At 50.9% G+C, this 17,907-nt stretch overlaps 2 protein-coding genes across 4 annotated transcripts; one reads left to right on the top strand and one right to left on the bottom strand.

The window, feature by feature from the left end:
- Nucleotides 1-4,647: 4,647 nt before the first annotated feature.
- SDR39U1 (short chain dehydrogenase/reductase family 39U member 1) lies at nucleotides 4,648-7,927 on the top strand. 3 transcript variants are annotated; one of them, XM_015562070.1, is made up of 6 exons: nucleotides 4,648-4,750; nucleotides 5,091-5,197; nucleotides 5,296-5,378; nucleotides 5,737-5,858; nucleotides 6,781-6,924; nucleotides 7,192-7,927. In XM_015562070.1, exons 1-6 carry the CDS (start codon nucleotides 4,663-4,665, stop codon nucleotides 7,602-7,604), a joined length of 957 nt encoding a protein of 318 aa, XP_015417556.1. In that variant the 5' UTR covers nucleotides 4,648-4,662; the 3' UTR covers nucleotides 7,605-7,927. The 3 variants fall into 3 exon arrangements, with proteins under 3 accessions (XP_015417556.1, XP_006760888.1, XP_015417557.1); XM_006760825.2 differs by having other exon boundaries at nucleotides 4,682-4,778; XM_015562071.1 differs by lacking the exons at nucleotides 4,648-4,750; nucleotides 5,091-5,197; nucleotides 5,737-5,858 and having other exon boundaries at nucleotides 5,297-5,378.
- Nucleotides 7,928-9,086: 1,159 nt separating this feature from the next.
- Nucleotides 9,087-17,901, bottom strand: KHNYN (KH and NYN domain containing). The gene is made up of 8 exons (XM_006760824.2): nucleotides 17,895-17,901; nucleotides 17,270-17,490; nucleotides 15,385-16,496; nucleotides 15,106-15,236; nucleotides 14,925-15,021; nucleotides 11,429-11,536; nucleotides 11,121-11,222; nucleotides 9,087-10,602 (listed from the first exon to the last, which is right to left on the bottom strand). Exons 2-8 carry the CDS (start codon nucleotides 17,468-17,470, stop codon nucleotides 10,350-10,352), a joined length of 2,004 nt encoding a protein of 667 aa, XP_006760887.1. The 5' UTR covers nucleotides 17,471-17,490; nucleotides 17,895-17,901; the 3' UTR covers nucleotides 9,087-10,349.
- Between the last annotated feature and the right edge of the window lie 6 nt (nucleotides 17,902-17,907).

Genomic DNA, 17,907 nt, shown 5'->3' on the forward strand with positions numbered 1-17,907 from the left:
TGGTAGTGGCAGGAGCCTCTCCCGCCTCCTCAGCAGCGCTAAGGAAGTCCGACTGCAGCTTAGGCCTGCTCCCCGCTGGCAAGTGGACATCCCCCGAAGGCTGCCAGGCTGCCAGAGGAATGTCTGATTGCCAGCTTAGGCCCAATTTCCCGGGGAGTGGGCCTAAGCCAGCATGTGGTCATCCCCCGAGGGGTCCCAGACTGTGAAAAGGCACAGGCCAGGCTGAGGGACCCTCCCTTGAGTGCACAAATGTTTGTGCATTGGGCCTCTAATATATCCTATCTAATAAAAGAGAAACATGGTAATTGGCGTATGACCTGTCGCTCTGGGATGGTGGCAGGGCCTGTGTCCCACTTTGTCAGCGCCAGGTCCATGCTGTCATTTCTCTGTAAATGGTTAGTGTGCATCACAGCAGCTCCTGCATTGAGCATCTGCCCCCTGGTGGTCAGTGCACATCATAGCAACTGGTCAGACTGGCGGAGGGACACTTAGCATATTAGCCTTTTATATATAAAGACTAGAGGCCCAATGCACAAAATTCATGTAAAAATAGGCCTTCCTTCCCGCAGGATGCCGGCACAGACTTCCTTCTGGCACCCGGGACCCAGGCTTCACTCCCCAAGACCGCCAGCAGGCACCCAGGACCCAGGCTTCCTTCTCAGCCCTGGCTTCATTCGGAATGATGGAATGACATCCAGAAGGACGTTCACTCTAGTTAACAAATTATGCTTTTATTATTAAGGACTAGAGGCCTGATGCACAGGGGGTGTCCCTCAGCCGGCCTGTGCCCTCTCACAATCTGGGACCCCTCGGAGGATGGAAGCTCCCGCCATCACTGCTGGGCTGGCAGCCATCAGCCTGGCTTGTGGATGAGCAGAGCTCCCCTGTGGAAGCATACTGACCACCAGGGGGCCGCTCCTGCATTGAGCGTCTACCCCCTGGTGGTCATTGTGTGTCATAGTGACCAGTCATTTCTAGTCGTTCTGCTGTTAGGGTCAATTTGCATATTACTCTTTTATTATATAGGACAGAGGCCTGGTGCATGGGTGGGGGGCGACTGGTTTGCCCTGAAGGCTGTCCCGGATCAGAGTGCGGGTCCCTCTGGGGTGCCAGGCCAGCCTGGGTGAGGGGATGAGGGCCGTTTTCAGGTTGGCCACACACTGTTCAGGGAGGGGAGTCCTGCTGGGGTTCCTGGACACAACCCCTTCAGGGTGGGGGTCCCTGCTGGGGTGCCTGACCAGCCTGGGTGAGGGGCTGAGGGCTGTGTGCAGGCTGATCAAGCCCCCCAGAAGGGACTCATACCCCATGAGGATGTGACTAGCCTGGGTGAGGGGCTGATGGCTGTTTGTAGGCTGGCCAAAGCCCCTTCAGGGTGGGGGTTCCCCCTGGGGTGCCTGGCCAGCCTGGGTGAGGGGTTGAGGGCTGTTTGCAGGCTAGTCAAGCCCCCCAGCAGGGACCCTCACCCCATGAGGGTGTTGCCAGCCTGCGTGAGTGGCTGAGGGCCGTTTTCAGGCTGGCCACACCTCCATCAGGGTGGTGGATCCTGCTGGGGTGCCTGGCCAGTCTGGGTGAGGGGCTGATGGCTGTTTGCAGGCTGGCCACAACCCCTTCAGTGTGGGGGTCCCCGCTGGGGTGCCTGGCCAGCCTGGGTGAGGGGCTGATGGCTGTTTGCAGACTGGCCACAGCCCCTTCAGTTTGGGAGTTCCCACTGCGGTGCCTGGCCAGCCTGGGTGAGGGGCTGAGGGCTGTTTGCAGGCTGGCCACAGCCCCCAGCCACCCAAGCTCCCAGTGGAGGCTGGCTGGAAACAGGTATCTGGGATTTATTTAGCTTCTATAATTGAAACTTTGTTGCCTTGAACCGAGGCCACAGCCGGCCAGGGTAGGTGGGAAGTTTGGCTTCCTCCATCGCCGGGGCAACCAAGCCTCCTGCTTGCTCCAGCTCCGTGGCTGCCAGCCGCCATCTTGGTTGGGTTAATTTGCATATAGTTGCTCTGATTGGCTGGTGGGCATGGCTTGAGGTGTAGCAGAGGTGCAGTCAATTTGCATGTTTCTCTTTTATTAGATTAGATGACTAGGCATGAATTTTTTTATTTATCCAACTTGAGATTTATTTTGTTTACTAAATCTGAGCATTCATATCTTTCATTACCTTGACTATTTAATCAGCTATTATCTCCTCAAAGATTTTCTCTATCCCCTTCTCTGTCTCCTCTCTTCTGGAATACCAAAAAAGGAGAGAGAGAGAGAGTCAGAATCTCTCACTTTATCTTCTGTCTTACCTTTTTTCATATTTTCTACCTCTTTGTCTCTCTGTGCTGCATTATGTGTAATTTTTTCAGACCTAATTAATTTTCCCTTAACCAATGATAAATCTATTTCCTGCTGCTTTAACTCAATGATTTTTTACATTTCAATCATTATTTTTAATTTTTTAGGAATTTAAATTGGTTCTTTATCAATTCTGCTGGAAATTTTTTATAGCATCTGTTTCTTTCACATGTTTTTAATGTCTCCTTTAAATATTTTAAATATTCTAATATCTGACATCCTTTTTGGTCTAACTCTGCTCTGTGTTGTTTCTGCTGATTCTTCCTCAGAGTTGATTCTTTCCCTTTGCTTTGTAATTTTGTATTGTGTGCTCATGCTTGGCAGGATTTTATCTATTAAGAACCTGTGAAACCTATTCTTGGCTTAGGGCTTCCTAGACCAAGCAGGTAACAATGAGTTCAAACTCCAAAACTGTATGAGGGCAATAGATACAACTACTCAAAAAAGACTAATTTTTTTAATTTAATTTTTTCCATTACCATTTATCCCTTGTCCATGTCCATGAGTTGTTTATTTTCTCTTTTGCTCAATACCCCCACCCCCACAATACCTCCACCACTAACACCAGAACTAGTCTGCCTACTATCTATGAGTCTGAGAAAAGACTAATATTTCTACAACCAATCCTACCCAAGAGCCAGGCCTACAGACACAAGTTTCCTGATCATGTTCTTTTATACTAAGTGGCCTTTTCAAGTTAATTCTTTCCCTGAGGACATAGCCCACCAAGAATTTTATGCAGGGGTCTCAGTCCTGATCTTGCTTTGTTTCCAATCATCATCTCCTGTCACCCAAGCCTCTGAGTTACTCAAACTGACACCCACAGAGCAGCCTCAGTACCAAGGCACTCTTTGTTTTGGGTGTCTGAGGATTTCCTTTATTTTCTAGTTAGCTCAGCAATCTATTTAAATGGGGACGTGTTAAACTTTATTCAGCATATCCAGGAACTTTGCAATTGAAGTTTTTTTGTTTTGTTTTTTAGGATATACATGCCATCTTAGTGTTCCTCCCACATGTTCTTAAATGATAATTCAGCTTGCAATTTATGGACCAGTTTGGAAAGGAGAAACAAGCAGAAGCAGGGAAACCTATTAGGGAACTATTGCAGAAATTTAGACAAAGGTTTAGATAATAACTTGAAGGAGAGTGGTGGTGGCAAAGAGAGAAATAGATGGGCAATATTTAGTAAGTGAAATCAACACGGTTTCAGACGATCAAGAACAGATGTCTAGTGGGGAGTTTCTATAGGAAACAGGAACTCAGAGGTGAGATTCAGTTGCATAGAACATTTGGCACGTCTTTGAAACACTGGGAATTTAATCCACCTACATAGATGCTTGGGGGAAAGTGCACAGTGGGAAGAGGAAGGTCCTAGGACCTTGCTTTGAGGAATACCAACATTTTAAAACCTTAGAGGAGGCGAAACAAGCAACTGAGACTGAAAAGAGCGAGGAGACAACCCCAGAGAGTGTGGCTTTCACTCAGACCAAGAGATGATTTCCAAAGGAAGGGAGGAGTCAGCAAGTGTCCAGTGATACAGAAATCAAGAAAAATGACTGGAAAACCAGGCATTCCTTTTACTGACACATGAGAAACTGGCAGTCTTGGCGAGAGAGGCGATGAGCGATGGAGTCAGAGCCAGGCGGCAGTGAACTGGGAAGTTAGAAAACGGACACGGCTCATTGGGAACGTTTGGCAATGAAGTCGAAGACGGAGGACATTAGCAGAGGACAAAGGAGCTGGAGAAGGGCTTTTTAAAGACGGGGGAACTTTAGGATGCTTAAACGCCGATAGGAAGGGGCTGGGACAAAGGAAAAATGAAAGGCCGCGTAAAAAGAAATCCACTGTAAAAGTGGGTGGATTCTTTCGGAGTAATGACCCACCAAACTGAATGTACCTCCAGAATCTAGGGGCTGGAGCAGCTTCGGGTTCCGGAACCCTTTAGTCCACAGGCCGACCAACACTCTATCCAATGAGCTAAAATGGCTAGGGCCTATTATTCCATTTTAATGATGCAGATATTCTGCACAGAGAGATTATGTAATTTGCCTTAAGTCAGACTTAATAAATGGTGGAGCTGAGGTTAAAACTGGAGACAGCTCCAGCGTGTCTTCCCACCTCCTCCCCTTCTTTCCCGGCCCGGCGCCAACCCCGCCGCTACTCTCCCAACCCCCGACTCCCCCACCCCGCCCACGACTGCCCCACACAACCACACACACTCAGTCCGGGCCACGCTTCGCAGTGAACTGCGTGCAGTGCCGCCTTTGCTAGGAATTCTTCCGGGTCACGGGGCAGGGCCACTCCCAGTCTCGATCCCGACCTGCCCACTCCCCAATGGGAGCGCCCCTCCTGAAGGACGCATGCGCGTGTCCTCCCTCCTTCCCTCCCCTCCCAGCTTCTAGATGTTGCGCAGGCGCGTTAGGTCGTGGTTGCTATGCGGGTGCTCGTGGGTGAGGGAGGGCAAAGAGGGAACGTGGGGGGCGGGTTTATGGAAAGAAGATTGAGCCAGAGTTGGGGAGCCAGGTGGACCCGGAGGGAGGGAACTGTCTCGTGCCCCGGCAAACTGGCCTTGGCCTCCTAACCAGAGAAGCCGAATCTCCCGGCCTAACCCCTGTGACCTGGGTCACCTCTGTATCGCGGAGACGGGGCCGAGGAAGAGGGGAGGAGGCGGGGGGGCAAATGGCCTGGCGCCAGAAGAGGGGGCCACAGGCCGGAACGGAAGGCACCCCCTGGAGAACAAACACCTCGTATTTTCTGATCAGGTGGCGGGACGGGCTTCATTGGGACAGCCCTAAGCCAACTGCTGAAAGCCAGAGGTCACGAAGTGACACTGGTCTCCCGACAGCCCGGCCCGGGTCGGATCACGTGGGTATGTCCCTCCTCGGGAGGCTGGGGGCGGGGAGGAGGGGTGGCCCTTTTGGCGGCGCTGGGCGAGAGGGGCACTGTGCGCTTTGCTTTCTCTGACAGGATGAGCTCGCCACGTCGGGGCTGCCCCGCTGCGACGCCGCAGTCAACCTGGCTGGAGAGAACATCCTCAACCCTCTGCGAAGGTCAGTCCGTGCTGGGCCCCAAGACCGGGCCGCTTCAGAGCAGGAGGTGGAGAGGGACGACTCAGACCCCCTAGATGTGAAGAATGAATGGAGAGGCCGGATCCCGGACCGCTCATCCCGCCCCACTGCTCCAAACCCACCCTCGCTTCTACCCACTCGGCCAGTTGGCTTTAGTCCTCACAACTCAGGATGCCCAAAAGGGATATGCCTTTTTCCTCTAAAGGAGAGACGGACAATTTCTCTAAGCCACAATGCAGGGTTTTACTTAGAAATGGGCACGGACGAGCCTCAGGGAGAGAGGAGAAGGGAGATGCGCATGTATGCATTCAGTGGCTTATTTCCCTTGTTTCTCCTGCAGGTGGAATGAAGCTTTCCAAAAAGAGGTTCTCAGCAGCCGCTTGGAGACCACCGACCTGCTGGCTCGAGCCATCACCAAGGCCCCACAACCCCCCCAAGCCTGGATCCTAGTCACAGGTGTAGGTATGCCCCGAATCACCAACCCCTTACGTTAGCCAGGGGAAGAGAGTACACACTGAGGGGGTGGCTCAGGCCCTTCTAGCCATCCATGCCCAGAGGTCTTCCTGGGCCCTGTTCCATGCTCGTTTCTCCTGACCGTTGTGGACTTGTGCTGAGAAACAGACCCTCAGAAAGGGAGTGGAGCTGTGCTGCTCCCAAGCCCCTTGCTTCTCACAGCACAGATCTTTAGGAGCAGCATTTCTGATTCTTGTATTTCACCTTTGGGACCAAAATAATGGCAAATAGTGTTAACATATACACCAGCCACTGAATGTTTTACACATTTAATCCTCACAAGAACTCTATGAGGTTCGTACTATTATTCCACGTTTATTTTATTATTTTTTAATATATTTTTATTGATTTCAGAGAGGGAGAGATAGAAACATCAGTGATGAGAATCATTGATCAACTGCCTCCTGCACGCCCCCTACTGGGGATTGAGCCCGCAACCTGGGCGTGTGCCCTTGTCCGAAATCGAATCCGGAACCCTTTAGTCCACAGGCCGACCAACACTCTATCCAATGAGCTAAAATGGCTAGGGCCTATTATTCCATTTTAATGATGCAGATATTCTGCACAGAGAGATTATGTAATTTGCCTTAAGTCAGACTTAATAAATGGTGGAGCTGAGGTTAAAACTCAGTCAGCCTGGCGCCCACGTCTTTATTCTTAACCGCTACACTCTAGCAGCCTCTCAGCTTCGCCGTGCAGCTAAAGGTAAATTAATCCAGGCAGTAACAGGTCAGCTAATGAAGAAGCTCACGGGAAAAATATCCACAGCTCTGTCCCATGGGGATATCCCAAGGCCAAGGGGGGACCTCCATGGCAAAGGGCCAGCAGGACCAAGGACAGCCAGGGCAAACTAGTGCTGTTCTACCGGCAGCTTACTACCAGCCCAGCCTGACTGCTGAGTATGATGAGGACAGTCCAGGAGGGGATTTTGACTTTTTCTCCAACCTCGTAAGCAAATGGGAAGCTGCAGCCAAACTTCCTGGAGATTCTACACGCCAAGTGGTGGTACGCTCTGGTGAGAACAAGGGGCCTGCGTGTCAGGCAGGGTTGCAATATCTTCTCTGGGCTGGGGGAGTTGGGGGATAAGGGGAGCTGAGCTTACTAAGTGAGGATGCCACTGCTTCGGGCCCACTTGCAGATGGGAGGATGGGAAGTCCCAAAGAGAGCCGACTACAGAGCTAAGCCAGCATGGGAAAAGAGTGAGAAACGGGAGATGGGGAGAAACAGTGGACTGCCTGGAGGCTGAGGGGCCTCCCTGTACCATCCTTCTTGCCTACTCTAGGGGTTGTGCTGGGCCGTGGGGGCGGTGCCATTGGTCACATGCTGTTGCCCTTCCGTCTGGGCCTGGGGGGCCCCATCGGCTCTGGCCAACAGTTCTTCCCCTGGATTCACATTGGGGACCTGGCAGGAATCCTGGCCCATGCCCTTGAAGCAAGCCATGTGCAGGGCGTCCTGAATGGAGTGGCTCCAGCCTCTACCACTACAAATGCTGAGTTTGCACAGGCCTTAGGCACAGCCCTAGGCCGCCCAGCCTTCATCCCTCTTCCTAGCGCTGTTGTGCAAGCTGTCTTTGGACAAGAACGTGCCATCATGCTGCTGGAGGGCCAGAAGGTGATCCCACGGCGGACACTGGCCACTGGCTACCAGTATTCCTTCCCAGAGCTGGGGGCTGCCTTGAAGGAAATCATAGCCTAAGTGGGAAGGTTCGATCGTAGGGCCTAAGGCCCGTCCCTCAATAGAGGGTTCCCAGTGAGAGACTGTGAATAGGTCAGGTACTCCTCTACCTGAGACCTAAAACCTCTTCCTTTTTCTTTCTCATTATTCCGTTGCTGCACTTTAACTGACTGCCCACTGTTTCAAGGTTGCAATTTCATCTAGTTGGGACCTTACCCTCTTCAACTCCTTATAAAAGAGTTTCCAAGTTTGGTTTCCCTATATGTCCCATTCCTGCCCCATTTCTCTTTTGCTGTGTAATGAATGCTCTACAATTTAGGCAATAAAGATAAATTATCTCATTAGCTTTGGCTCATCTCTCTGGCCTAGGTTCTGCTTGAATGTATTTCAAGGAACGTCACCCTAGATGACTCTTTCCTCTATGTGGGGTTTTGAAAGTGACAATGGGCAACATCTTTTTGTTTCCTCCATTGCCAAAAGAGTTAAACTGGGAGCATGAGATTATGATAAAAGTAGAGACTATAAGATAAGTGACTCATTTCCAGTGGGTACTGTGGTCATCCTGCTGACTTATTCACATGGTACCATTAGGATGCCAGTGAAGAAATGGGGCCCCAAGTCTAGGACAGCCTTCCACCTGTCACTGAATTAATAAACCAATCACATACTGGTCAAAGTTCATCAAGCTGCAGGAGTAAGCTAGCACCCCTCTAAGAAGCTTAGGACAGGCCTGATATCAGAGTCCCAGGCAGGAAAGAAGACATCTTTGGCCTACTGTACACCCACCATCACTGAAAGTGAAAGGGGCAAGGAATATACCAAAAACTACAAACAACCCCAGGGGTGGGAGGGTATGGTGGAAATGCCAAATGTTTATTTAGGACTCTCTCCCTTTTTACCTACCCTGATTTCTATATGACCAGTGGTTCCTCAGGCCACCAAGTTGTGCCATATTAACCAATCTCCTTTCTTCCAAGGAGACTTTGAGTCACTGTCAGCTCCCTGGCTAGCCTTTCTCCTACACACCTGTCCTCAGCCCAAGTCAGTAAGGTCTAGTAATATACATCCCCAACAGGGAGGAGGGGCAAAGGCTAGGATCCAGGACCCTCCCCATCATCAGCTCTCACTAGAATGAGGAACTGGGTGACAGTCTTCAACTCCCCACGCTGCTCAGGGAACAGAAGCCAGAGCCTGAAAAGGATCATGTCCAGGGACTTGCTGCAGGGCCCAGACACAGAACCCTGTGGCACCTGCCCCTCTTCTTTATCTGGTCCTAGACTCTTTAGGAAGTTGGCTGGCCCTCTTATTCCTGAGGGAATGACCAGCCTCAAACGCAGAAGTACATAAGGGTATATTGGGGGCTGCAATAAAAGACTAAACTGTCCACGAGGTAATGTGCTACCTTGAAGGCAGTTTTTTGGCACTAGCGGACTTCCAGCAGATACAGGACAATGACCTGTAGGATTTTGGGTGGAGAGGATGTTCTGATGGGACAGCAGTTGGTCTGATTCTCCCCATTTTAATTCTTCAGTTTTCATTTTCCAGATAATTAGTTCATCTAGTTACAACCTCTGTAGCCCTCCCCCACCCCCAACCCCATACATACACACACACACACACACACACACACACACACACACACAAAGCAGAAGTGGGCCTTGCTTTATGCAACATAAATGTTCTGTAGAGAAAACGCTAGGGTCAGGTCACATTAACATTGTCATAGCAGAGCATGGCTTCCATTGATTTGGTGAATGCGCGACACCACAGCAAGTGCATTGAACAGGGGACTTTCTGACACATGCGGTAATCTGTAAACAAACACTTGAATGCAACAGGAGAGCTGCCATTTAGAGGAACCCTGAGAGTATTCTGGTAATGCAAACAGTCACCCCTAACTAACTGTTCTGTAAAGGTGGATTTGGGGTTGCCCAAAGGGACGCAGCCATTATAGGGCACAAAATGAGGGCGCAGTGTTAAAATCTAGGGCGCAGGCCCTGGGAACAGAGGACACTTGGTTCTCTGAAAATGAGGTTTTGGTTTGGAAGCCTGTGCAGCCACAGACAGACACACCTGAGACTTGGTCCATGTCCTTTTCCTCCAAAGAGCCCTGCTCCATGTTCTCATTTCCCCCAACAGGCATTTTTTCATCTGATTTATAGGCAGAAGTAAAGGGCAAGTAGCTCAATCAAGGTCACAGACAGGCACAGCTGAGACCAGAAGCCAAGTCTTCCTCTACTTTCCCCACCAGCTCCCTGCTGCCCACTGTAACCCAGACCCCAGCCTTCCCAGGGCCCCGCATTCCCTTTTCAAGGTTCCCAGGAGTTCTGCCAGGCCTGGGAGCATCCTGTCCTCTGGCTTTCTAGAGCAGCAGCCAGGGGTAGGAAAGGCTTGCTTCCTTGCCACCTGTCTTCATTCCCCTCCCACAGAGGAACTGGAGTCCCAATCTCCAGGACCTAGCCTTTCCAGCAGCCTGCACTCCCTACAGAAACCCTGTGCTAAGGCAGGCAAGGTTGAGGAGTGAAGGCTGACCAGAACCCCTTGAGAGCTGGTTGAGGTCCTGACTCAAGAGGAGATCAGGTCTCCTTACGTCCCCAAAGTGCCCCAGGCAAGAGCATTCCCCAGTCACGAAGGCTCTTCTCAGTGCTTCCCTTACCCAATGCACCAACTCGGAGTGGGTCTGGGGCAGGGTCTGAGCATCACAGAAGGGACTAAGCTAGGCAAGGCTGGAGCTGATGGGATGGCAGCCACGAGGGCAGGTGAGGCTCAAAAGTTGAGACTGAGCAGGGCCTCAGAGAGCTGGTTGATGTCGCGGCAGTAAGGCTCCCGCTGCAGGATGAAGTCCACCTTGTGATCCTGGCCCCAAAACACCTCCAGCAACTGGCGCCGGAGCCTCTCAGTCTCCCGGGTCTTCCGAATGCCACCACTGCCTTTTTCCTCCTCTTCTCTCCCCTGCTGCTGCTGACTGTGTTCTGGGGGGCCCCTGGCAGGATGCTGAGCCTTAGAAGATTCCTGTGCCCTAGGAAGAAGCAGGGGGAATAGAAGAGCTGATGTGCATCCTGGAGAGAAGTTAGAGACTCAGTGGGCCTCCCAGCTCTCCACTGCTATTAACTGCCCTGCCTATTCCTGGCTCTGAAGTTCCCTAAACCGACCACTGAGGGGCAGTATCAACCCACTTCTGACGGGGAGACAGAAAGTTCCTTTGAAACCAGGAAGGTGAACCTTGCCATTTCTATAAATCTAGCCTAATAAACTAATCACTTACTTAGTGGTCCAGCAGAGGGCGTGCTGAATACAAGTGGCCATAAGTAAAATCAACCATGTTCCAAATAACTCCAGCAAACTAACTAGAAAAAACAGGAAGCAAGAGCTTCCCTCCCAGCCTGCAGAGTCTGTGTCAGGACTTCCAGGGAAGCAGTTAAAGGCAAATTAAGCTGGTCCACACTGAGGTCACACTTCCTCCAAGTCTCCAGGCCTGCAAGGCCCCTGCAGAAAGGGCGCCAAGGCCAGGCTGCCTGCGAGAGTCTGAAGCGTTACCTGACTGGCTTCTTCAGGAACTCATCCAGCATAGGGCCATTTCGCCCCAATGGGTCATCAGGGACCATGAAGAGGTTTCCCACGAAGGTGAAGGGCAGCAGGCTGGATGGGAACAGAAATGTAATGGTCACAGAGGGACCCCTGCTCACCTCCCAAACAGCTGAGACCAACTCCACCAGAAGCTGTCAGCTATTATCCTTCAAGCCCGTGTCAAGCCCCTTCCCAGAGTCCTCACCCGGTGGCAGAGAAGCACTGGTTTTAGAGAAAGGTCTGAGTCGGAGCCCTTTTCTCAGGGGATGTCCCCTCACCGCTCTCTGATGATTGCCATCCACTTCTCAGACTCCTCCGCCAGGTCCCGGAACTGGTCATTGGAGACAATGATCCCGTCGGTCTCTTCAGCCAGCTTCACCATGAACCTGTCTCAAAAACCACAGCGGCATTCTGGACTTCTCTAAAGCCTCGACCCCAAAGAGCACTATCAACTCCCCTGACCCACCGCTGGTGATGGAGATCTGTCCCCACCACCACCCCCATTCTGACCCAGCCACCAAGGAACCGACTGGATACATAGGTTAGAGAGAACAAAGACCAATCCAATGTGGAATCCCAAGAACATCCCCTCCACTCACCACAACCCTCTACCCAATACTTCGTGCTTCATTAATAAGACAGTAAGATCCAGTCCTGGTCCTTTCTTCCACCTTCCAGATACAAATCTATCAACAATCAGTCACAAATCCATCCTGTTTTTCCTCTTAAAAGCCTTCCATTCTGTCCCCTTCCTTTCCAATCCCACCATTACAATCTTAGCTATTCAGACACTGCAACTGAGATACTGATAAGGGGTCCCCTGACATTTACCACCCTGTGGTCTCTCCTGCCCTTCCCCAAGAGAACATGTTCTCCAGCTACACAAAACCCTTCCATACCTGCCCGTTATCTACTGCATAAAGTCCACACACCCAGGCCTGGCGGCTAAACCCCTGTAGAGCCCAGATGCAGCCACTTTTATGGCCTTCTCTCCCAGTATTCCCAAAGGTACTCTCAACTTCAGCCAAAATCAATGATTGGATTACGTCTCTTCTTCAAACATACTCTCTGACTTCTATGTTTCTCAAATTATTCCCTCCATTCAGGAAGGTGATCCCAAACGTCACTGATGAACAAAATCACAAGAATAACTTTTTAAAAGAGATGCCTGCCCTAGCCACTTTGGCTCAGTAGATAGAGCATTGGCCTGCAAATCAAAGGGTCCTAGATTCAATTCCAGTCAAGGGCTTGTACTTTAGTTGCAAGCTCCTCCCCAGCCCTGGTCAGGGCTTGTGTAGGAAGCACAGATGTGTGTTTCTCTCACATCGATGTTTCTTTCTTTCCCTCTCTCTTCTACTCTCCCTAAAATTCATGGAAAAATATCCTCAGGTGAGGATTAACAAAAAATAATAATAAATTTTAAAATAATAAATAAAAGGAGATGCCCAGACCCCACTTGAGTAATCCTAATTCCACAGAACTGGGCAGTGTGGGGAATAGGCTGGGATCACAAAGGGATAGGCTGGGATCTTTTTGAACAGGTTTAGAAAACAAGAGATCCAGCTCATCCCATGTTCTTCTCTATCATCGAAAAATACAAATCTCTCCCTTCTCACAAAACCCCAGCCAGAAGCGGGCTCCCTTTCCTCCAGGTTCCTCAAGTGTTTGATTTATAGTTTCTTTTGGCTCTTCAAAATCATCCCCAGCATTCCCAACTCCGTCTGCAAGCCACACACCTAGCAGTAAGTGGGCAGTCAGTATTTGAAAGACTGTGGTACGGAGGGACTACTAATCAGGATAGGGTGTGCCACATGTCTGGTTCTGAGTTTCTGTCTGGGAAACAAATTAAGTTTATGACATTCAATTGTATACAGTGTCATATAATATACAAAAAGGTATTTTCAGGCTATTATCATTATGTGACATGATACCATTATCATGTTACATCACATGTTGTTCAGCAGTATTCACCCAGTTAACCTATGCACCACTGTGAAGTCACTGTAACTAGGCAAAACTCCAAATTCATATTGTGCTGTCAGCTTGTCAGGACCTACACAACTGTACAAACACGTGCCTTTAAAATTCACAACAACTGACTTGACCTTCAGTTTCAGTTGTGTCAATGCTGGTATGAAAAGAAGGTTCCATATCTTAGATAATCTGTGAAATCTAGACATAAAAAAAGAGTATCAGGAGACAGTGAATTGCCTTTTTGTAGAATACTATTTACTTGTCAGGGAGAAAAAGGTAAGTACTTGAAAAAATATGTAATCATTATGGTTTGGAAACTAGTTGTTTGTTGTTTTTTTCATTTAAAACTGAAAATCCTAGAGAATCAAGAACTGTTGCAAACATTTTAATTGGATTAATTAGCTTTTAAAATCTGCCCATTTCCCACACGGTGTATGTACATTGAGGATGAAATGTGTCCTGTGTTTTTCATTTAAACCATCTGGCAGCTTTCAATTCTTATTTTTCCTTTGCCACTTAGTAGGTTTTGCCAAGAGAGTTAACCACTCTTAGCCTCTGCTCCATTTCGGTACTGTAGAGATAAGACCTTCTGCCACACTTGATTGTGTTCATGAACAGTTCAGGAGTATCACTGTATTCTTGCCTAGCACCTTGAGTGAGAAAAGCACATAACTTATCTTCTTTTGACGGTCACAAGGAGCATGAATGAATAGAAGAGGACCCTGAGATAAGAGGTTAATTCACTAAGAGACTGGTCCACAGTCAGAGTCAATGAGTAGTACAATTTGGGGCTCCAAGTCAGATCATCCAATTCTAGGTCAAATGATCTTTCTTTCTTTATTTTTTTTTAAATATATTTTATTGATTTTTTACAGAGAGGAAGGGAGAGGGATAGAGAGTTAGAAACATCCATGAGAGAGAAATATCGATCAGCTACCTCCTGCACACCCCGCACTGGTTAGTGCCCGCAACCAAGGTGCATGCCCTTGACCGGAATCGAACCTGGGACCTTTCAGTCCGCAGGCCGACGCTCTATCCACTGAGCCAAACCGGTTACGGCAGTCAAGTGATCTTTCTATGATGCCATGTTTTATTTATATTTTGTTTTATGTTAGTATGCATGGATTGTGTTTCTTCATTTGACTTGTTATTTTGAACATTTACTCTGGTTTTTCCAGAATGTTGGGGGAATTTCTCTAAGTGTTTGCAAATTTAGGATGTAAGAACATATTTGTCAGCTATTCATGTCATAAGCTTTCACATCTTTCAATTAAACCAGTATTTTCGCCGAAACCGGTTTGGCTCAGTGGATAGAGCATCGGCCTGCGGACTGAAAGGTCCCAGGTTCGATTCCGGTCAAGGGCATGTACCTGGGTTGCAGGCACATCCCTAGTGGGAGATGTGCAGGAGGCGGCTGATCAACGTTTCTAACTCTCTATATCTCTCTCCCTTCCTCTCTGTAAAAAATCAATAAAATATATTTTAAAAAAATAAAAATTAAAAAAAAAATAAACCAGTATTTCCTAGACAGTAGGCACTATATAAATACAAAGTATTGTTTAGTTTGATGAATGAAAAATGAATGATGAATGAGCAAACACAGTTGTCTACCATCCATTTCATCTCACCTGTGGGGCAGGTTTTCCTGCCCAGTCATAGAGACACATGAAGAAATAACTGGCCCTGTACCCAATACCCAGGCTTAGAAACAGTGCAAAGGGTCAGGAGCTTCTGACTCTCCCTTGATCTCCCACTGGGCTCCTTGAATGTCAAGGCTGGGGCCAGGAGAGAAGCAAGTACCTGTCATCATAGGAAGAGATCCTCTTGCCATCCATGACTCGGGAAGGAGTGAGGGAGAGCAGACTGAGGGAGTAGAGCTTTTGCAGGTAGTGACCCTCTAGAAACATAGGAGAACAATGCAGTTATCTTTAAGGTAGAAGCAGGGTCTAGCGCAGGACACAAAAGACCAGGCCCAACTCACCTTTGACCCTGGCATCCCTATTGAAGCGCCACTGAGGCACAAAGACAGTGATGTCCCGGTGGCCACGGTCCCAGAAATACTGCACAGCAATGGCAATGCCCCGGCTGGAGAAGTTGTGCTGGAGGCCATGCCTGCAGTGGGAAGGGGTCGGCACTCTGGGGCCCCAGACGAGGGCCTAGCAGCCTGGCTGGAGTGCTCTCCCCTCAGCACATTTCCCCCAGGGGAAAACTGCCCATCTCCTCCCCCTCCCCAGAACCCCCAGTCCCACCTGGTACTCACACCATGGCCACGTTGCTGCCATCAATGACAATATGGCGGAGGTCTGGCTGGCCAGGTACATTGGCAAGGCACAGGGTAAAAGGGTCCTGTAGGGCCTCCTGGAAACGCTGTGTGCCAGTCACCAAGTTGCCCCCCCGGGTGCCTCGTTTCCACGGAGACCCCCGACCTCGAGCCACAACCTGCTGCTTGTCTCCCCTGTCTCCGCGGTCTCCACAATGCCATGGGGGTTCAGGTGCAGGTGGGGGGCTAGGCACTCTGGGAGGTGAGGCTTCCCCGTTGTGGAGCCGCTGGAGGAGAGAGGCTCCCCGGAGCTGAGCTGCCCTCTGACAGCCCTGGGCACCAGGAGGCTCACCCTGGATACAAAACCTTCCTCCTCTTTCCTGGGGCCCCCCGTCCTTCCCCGGGGCCTTCTTCTTCAGGAACCCTTCCTGCCCTACCTCTCCTCCCCCTGACACTGACCTGTAGGCCACTTCTTTCTCCCAGGCCTCTTCCCCAGGCCGCTCCTTCAATCCCAAATCCATCTCCTTGGGGCCACCCTGCTTCTGTCCCTCCTTCTCTATAGCATGTCTCTCTCCTCTTGACTCTGGCCACCCTGTAGGTCCAGTGTCCAGGGACCCCCTGCCTTCATTCAGGGGAGCTCTGACTCCTTGATGCTGAGAACCCAGCAGGCCTGGGCTCCCCGCTTCCCAGGAGAAATGCGCTTGGGGCCCTTGTCCCCTGGATGCCTCCTGTACCAGACTCAGCAGTTCCTCCTGGACAGCCAGGGGCAGCTGCAGCAGGGCCTCTCTGTGGGCATCCCCCTGGGGCTGCAGCAGGGCACAGAAGTCCCTCGGCACTCCAGCACACTGAGAGGCTCCAGGAGGCAGCCCTGGCTGAAAGTCCCAGCTCAGCCGCTCCACCAGCTCCTCCACTCGGCTCTGAGCCATGACGAAGGCCTCCGTGAGGCCGCTGACCATCAGTGACCCAGGCGCCCCAGGCACTAGGTGGGCTGATGTGCTCCAGACCAGGCAATCGAGGAAGAAGCCCTGGGCCCCCAGGAAGATGCAGTGCAGTTTGGGTGGATAGTGGATTTCATCCTGCAGCTCTGGGCTACAGAGACCCTTCAGGTACTCCTGCGGAAAGGGGGAAAGAAGGGGAAAGGAGACTGCTGGAATCCTAAGTGGCCCAGTAGCCACTTCAGGCTCACTGCTCTCCCCTGAGCTCCAGGACGCCTGGGCAGAGCAGTATGCCCCACAGATCCTGACAAAGGTAGGGGTTAAAAGGGGTCAAGAACCTCACTTCCTTTCCTTTCCAGCTGACAGCTATAGCTAGTATTTCCATTTAGAACTTGACTGGCTTTAAGATACAATTATAACTAATTGATTACAAGACTGTCTATTTATGTGTGTATGGGTGTTGTCTATTTCTATGGTAATGATCGCCATTGCTAACTTTACTAAACTCACGCTTTATCTCACTCATGCTAAGCCCAATGAACTGGGTACTGCCATTATTCACATTTTATAGATACAGAAACTGAAACTCAGGTCAGGGGGCTGGTAGGCAGTAGAGCTGTACTGGAACCCAGGCCTGGCCTCCTGCAGTGAATTCCTTGGTGGGGCCTGCTTGCCCAACCGGATTTTCTCCACTGTTCTCCCGAGGAACACACATCGATCTGAATTGAATCACTTGTCTCCAAGCCCTGGCAGAAGTTAGGTCATCATATCAGAAACGAAATCAAAACTCCAAACAAATACAAAGTTGGGGAGTCTCCCACAGCTCAGGGCCACTGAGGTTGCCAGAGAGGCAAGCAGCAGTGGAGACCATTCCCGGCCTCCCCTCTCCCCAGGCTCTGCGTGGGGGAGGGAGTGCCTGCTCCCCGAAGGGGTTAGGGCGGAGCGTTCACCTTGGCTCTGCTGACGTTCTCCTTGGGGCCCTCCAGCTGCAGCCAGATGTGAGGGTTCTCGGGGCAGTCCTTCCGGAGGACGCTCATCCTCACGCGGAAGATGCGCTCCACGTGGGGCTGCTGCTCCCACACCTTGTCCTCCGCCTCCGCAGACACGGCAAAGCGGTCCGGGGCCGCGGAGCCGGCCCCCCAGGTCGGCATGGCTGCGCGGCGGCCCCGACCTGGAAGCAGGAAAGGCCGCTCAGAGCCTCACCGTCCCCTCGGCCCACATCTCGGTTTCCCGGGCTACCTCGGCCACCAACAGGTCGCACCGAGTTACAAACGGAGTAAACAACCCAGGAGACCTCGGGCCATCTTGGAGTGAGGGGGAGAGTGTCAGGTTAGAACAGCCCGGGCCTTCCCTCCAAAGCGGGAGTCATGCATAAACGGGGCTGTCTCTCTGGGACGGGCGTCTGGCCTTTGTAAAAGGGCGACCTCAGCCCCGAGCAGGACCGGGGACCGGGGCGGGGGAGGAGGGGCCCCGCTCCGCCTGGGGCCAGAAGAGTGGGCGGTGGAGAAAGAGTCCCTCTCCTCGGGGACTCTGCCATCCCCGGGCCGAAGACGTCCCCTCACAACGGGTCCTCACCAGGGCTGGCACC

This window comes from Myotis davidii, unplaced genomic scaffold (assembly GCF_000327345.1).
Source record: "Myotis davidii unplaced genomic scaffold, ASM32734v1 scaffold157, whole genome shotgun sequence".
Taxonomy (NCBI): Eukaryota; Metazoa; Chordata; class Mammalia; order Chiroptera; family Vespertilionidae; genus Myotis; species Myotis davidii.

Bases quoted from the DNA above. Each gene is read 5' to 3' on its own strand.
- SDR39U1 (XM_015562070.1), top strand. From the start codon at position 4,663: ATGGGAGCGCCCCTCCTGAAGGACGCATGCGCGTGTCCTCCCTCCTTC. The intron at 4,751-5,090 runs GTCGTGGTTGCT...TTTTCTGATCAG, and splicing joins ATGTTGCGCAGGCGCGTTAG to GTGGCGGGACGGGCTTCATT. The intron at 5,379-5,736 runs GTCAGTCCGTGC...TTTCTCCTGCAG, and splicing joins ATCCTCAACCCTCTGCGAAG to GTGGAATGAAGCTTTCCAAA.
- KHNYN (XM_006760824.2), bottom strand. From the start codon at position 17,470: ATGCCGACCTGGGGGGCCGGCTCCGCGGCCCCGGACCGCTTTGCCGTG. The intron at 16,497-17,269 runs GTGAACGCTCCG...CCCTTTCCGCAG, and splicing joins AGAACGTCAGCAGAGCCAAG to GAGTACCTGAAGGGTCTCTG. The intron at 15,022-15,105 runs GTGAGTTGGGCC...CTATGTTTCTAG, and splicing joins TAGGGATGCCAGGGTCAAAG to AGGGTCACTACCTGCAAAAG.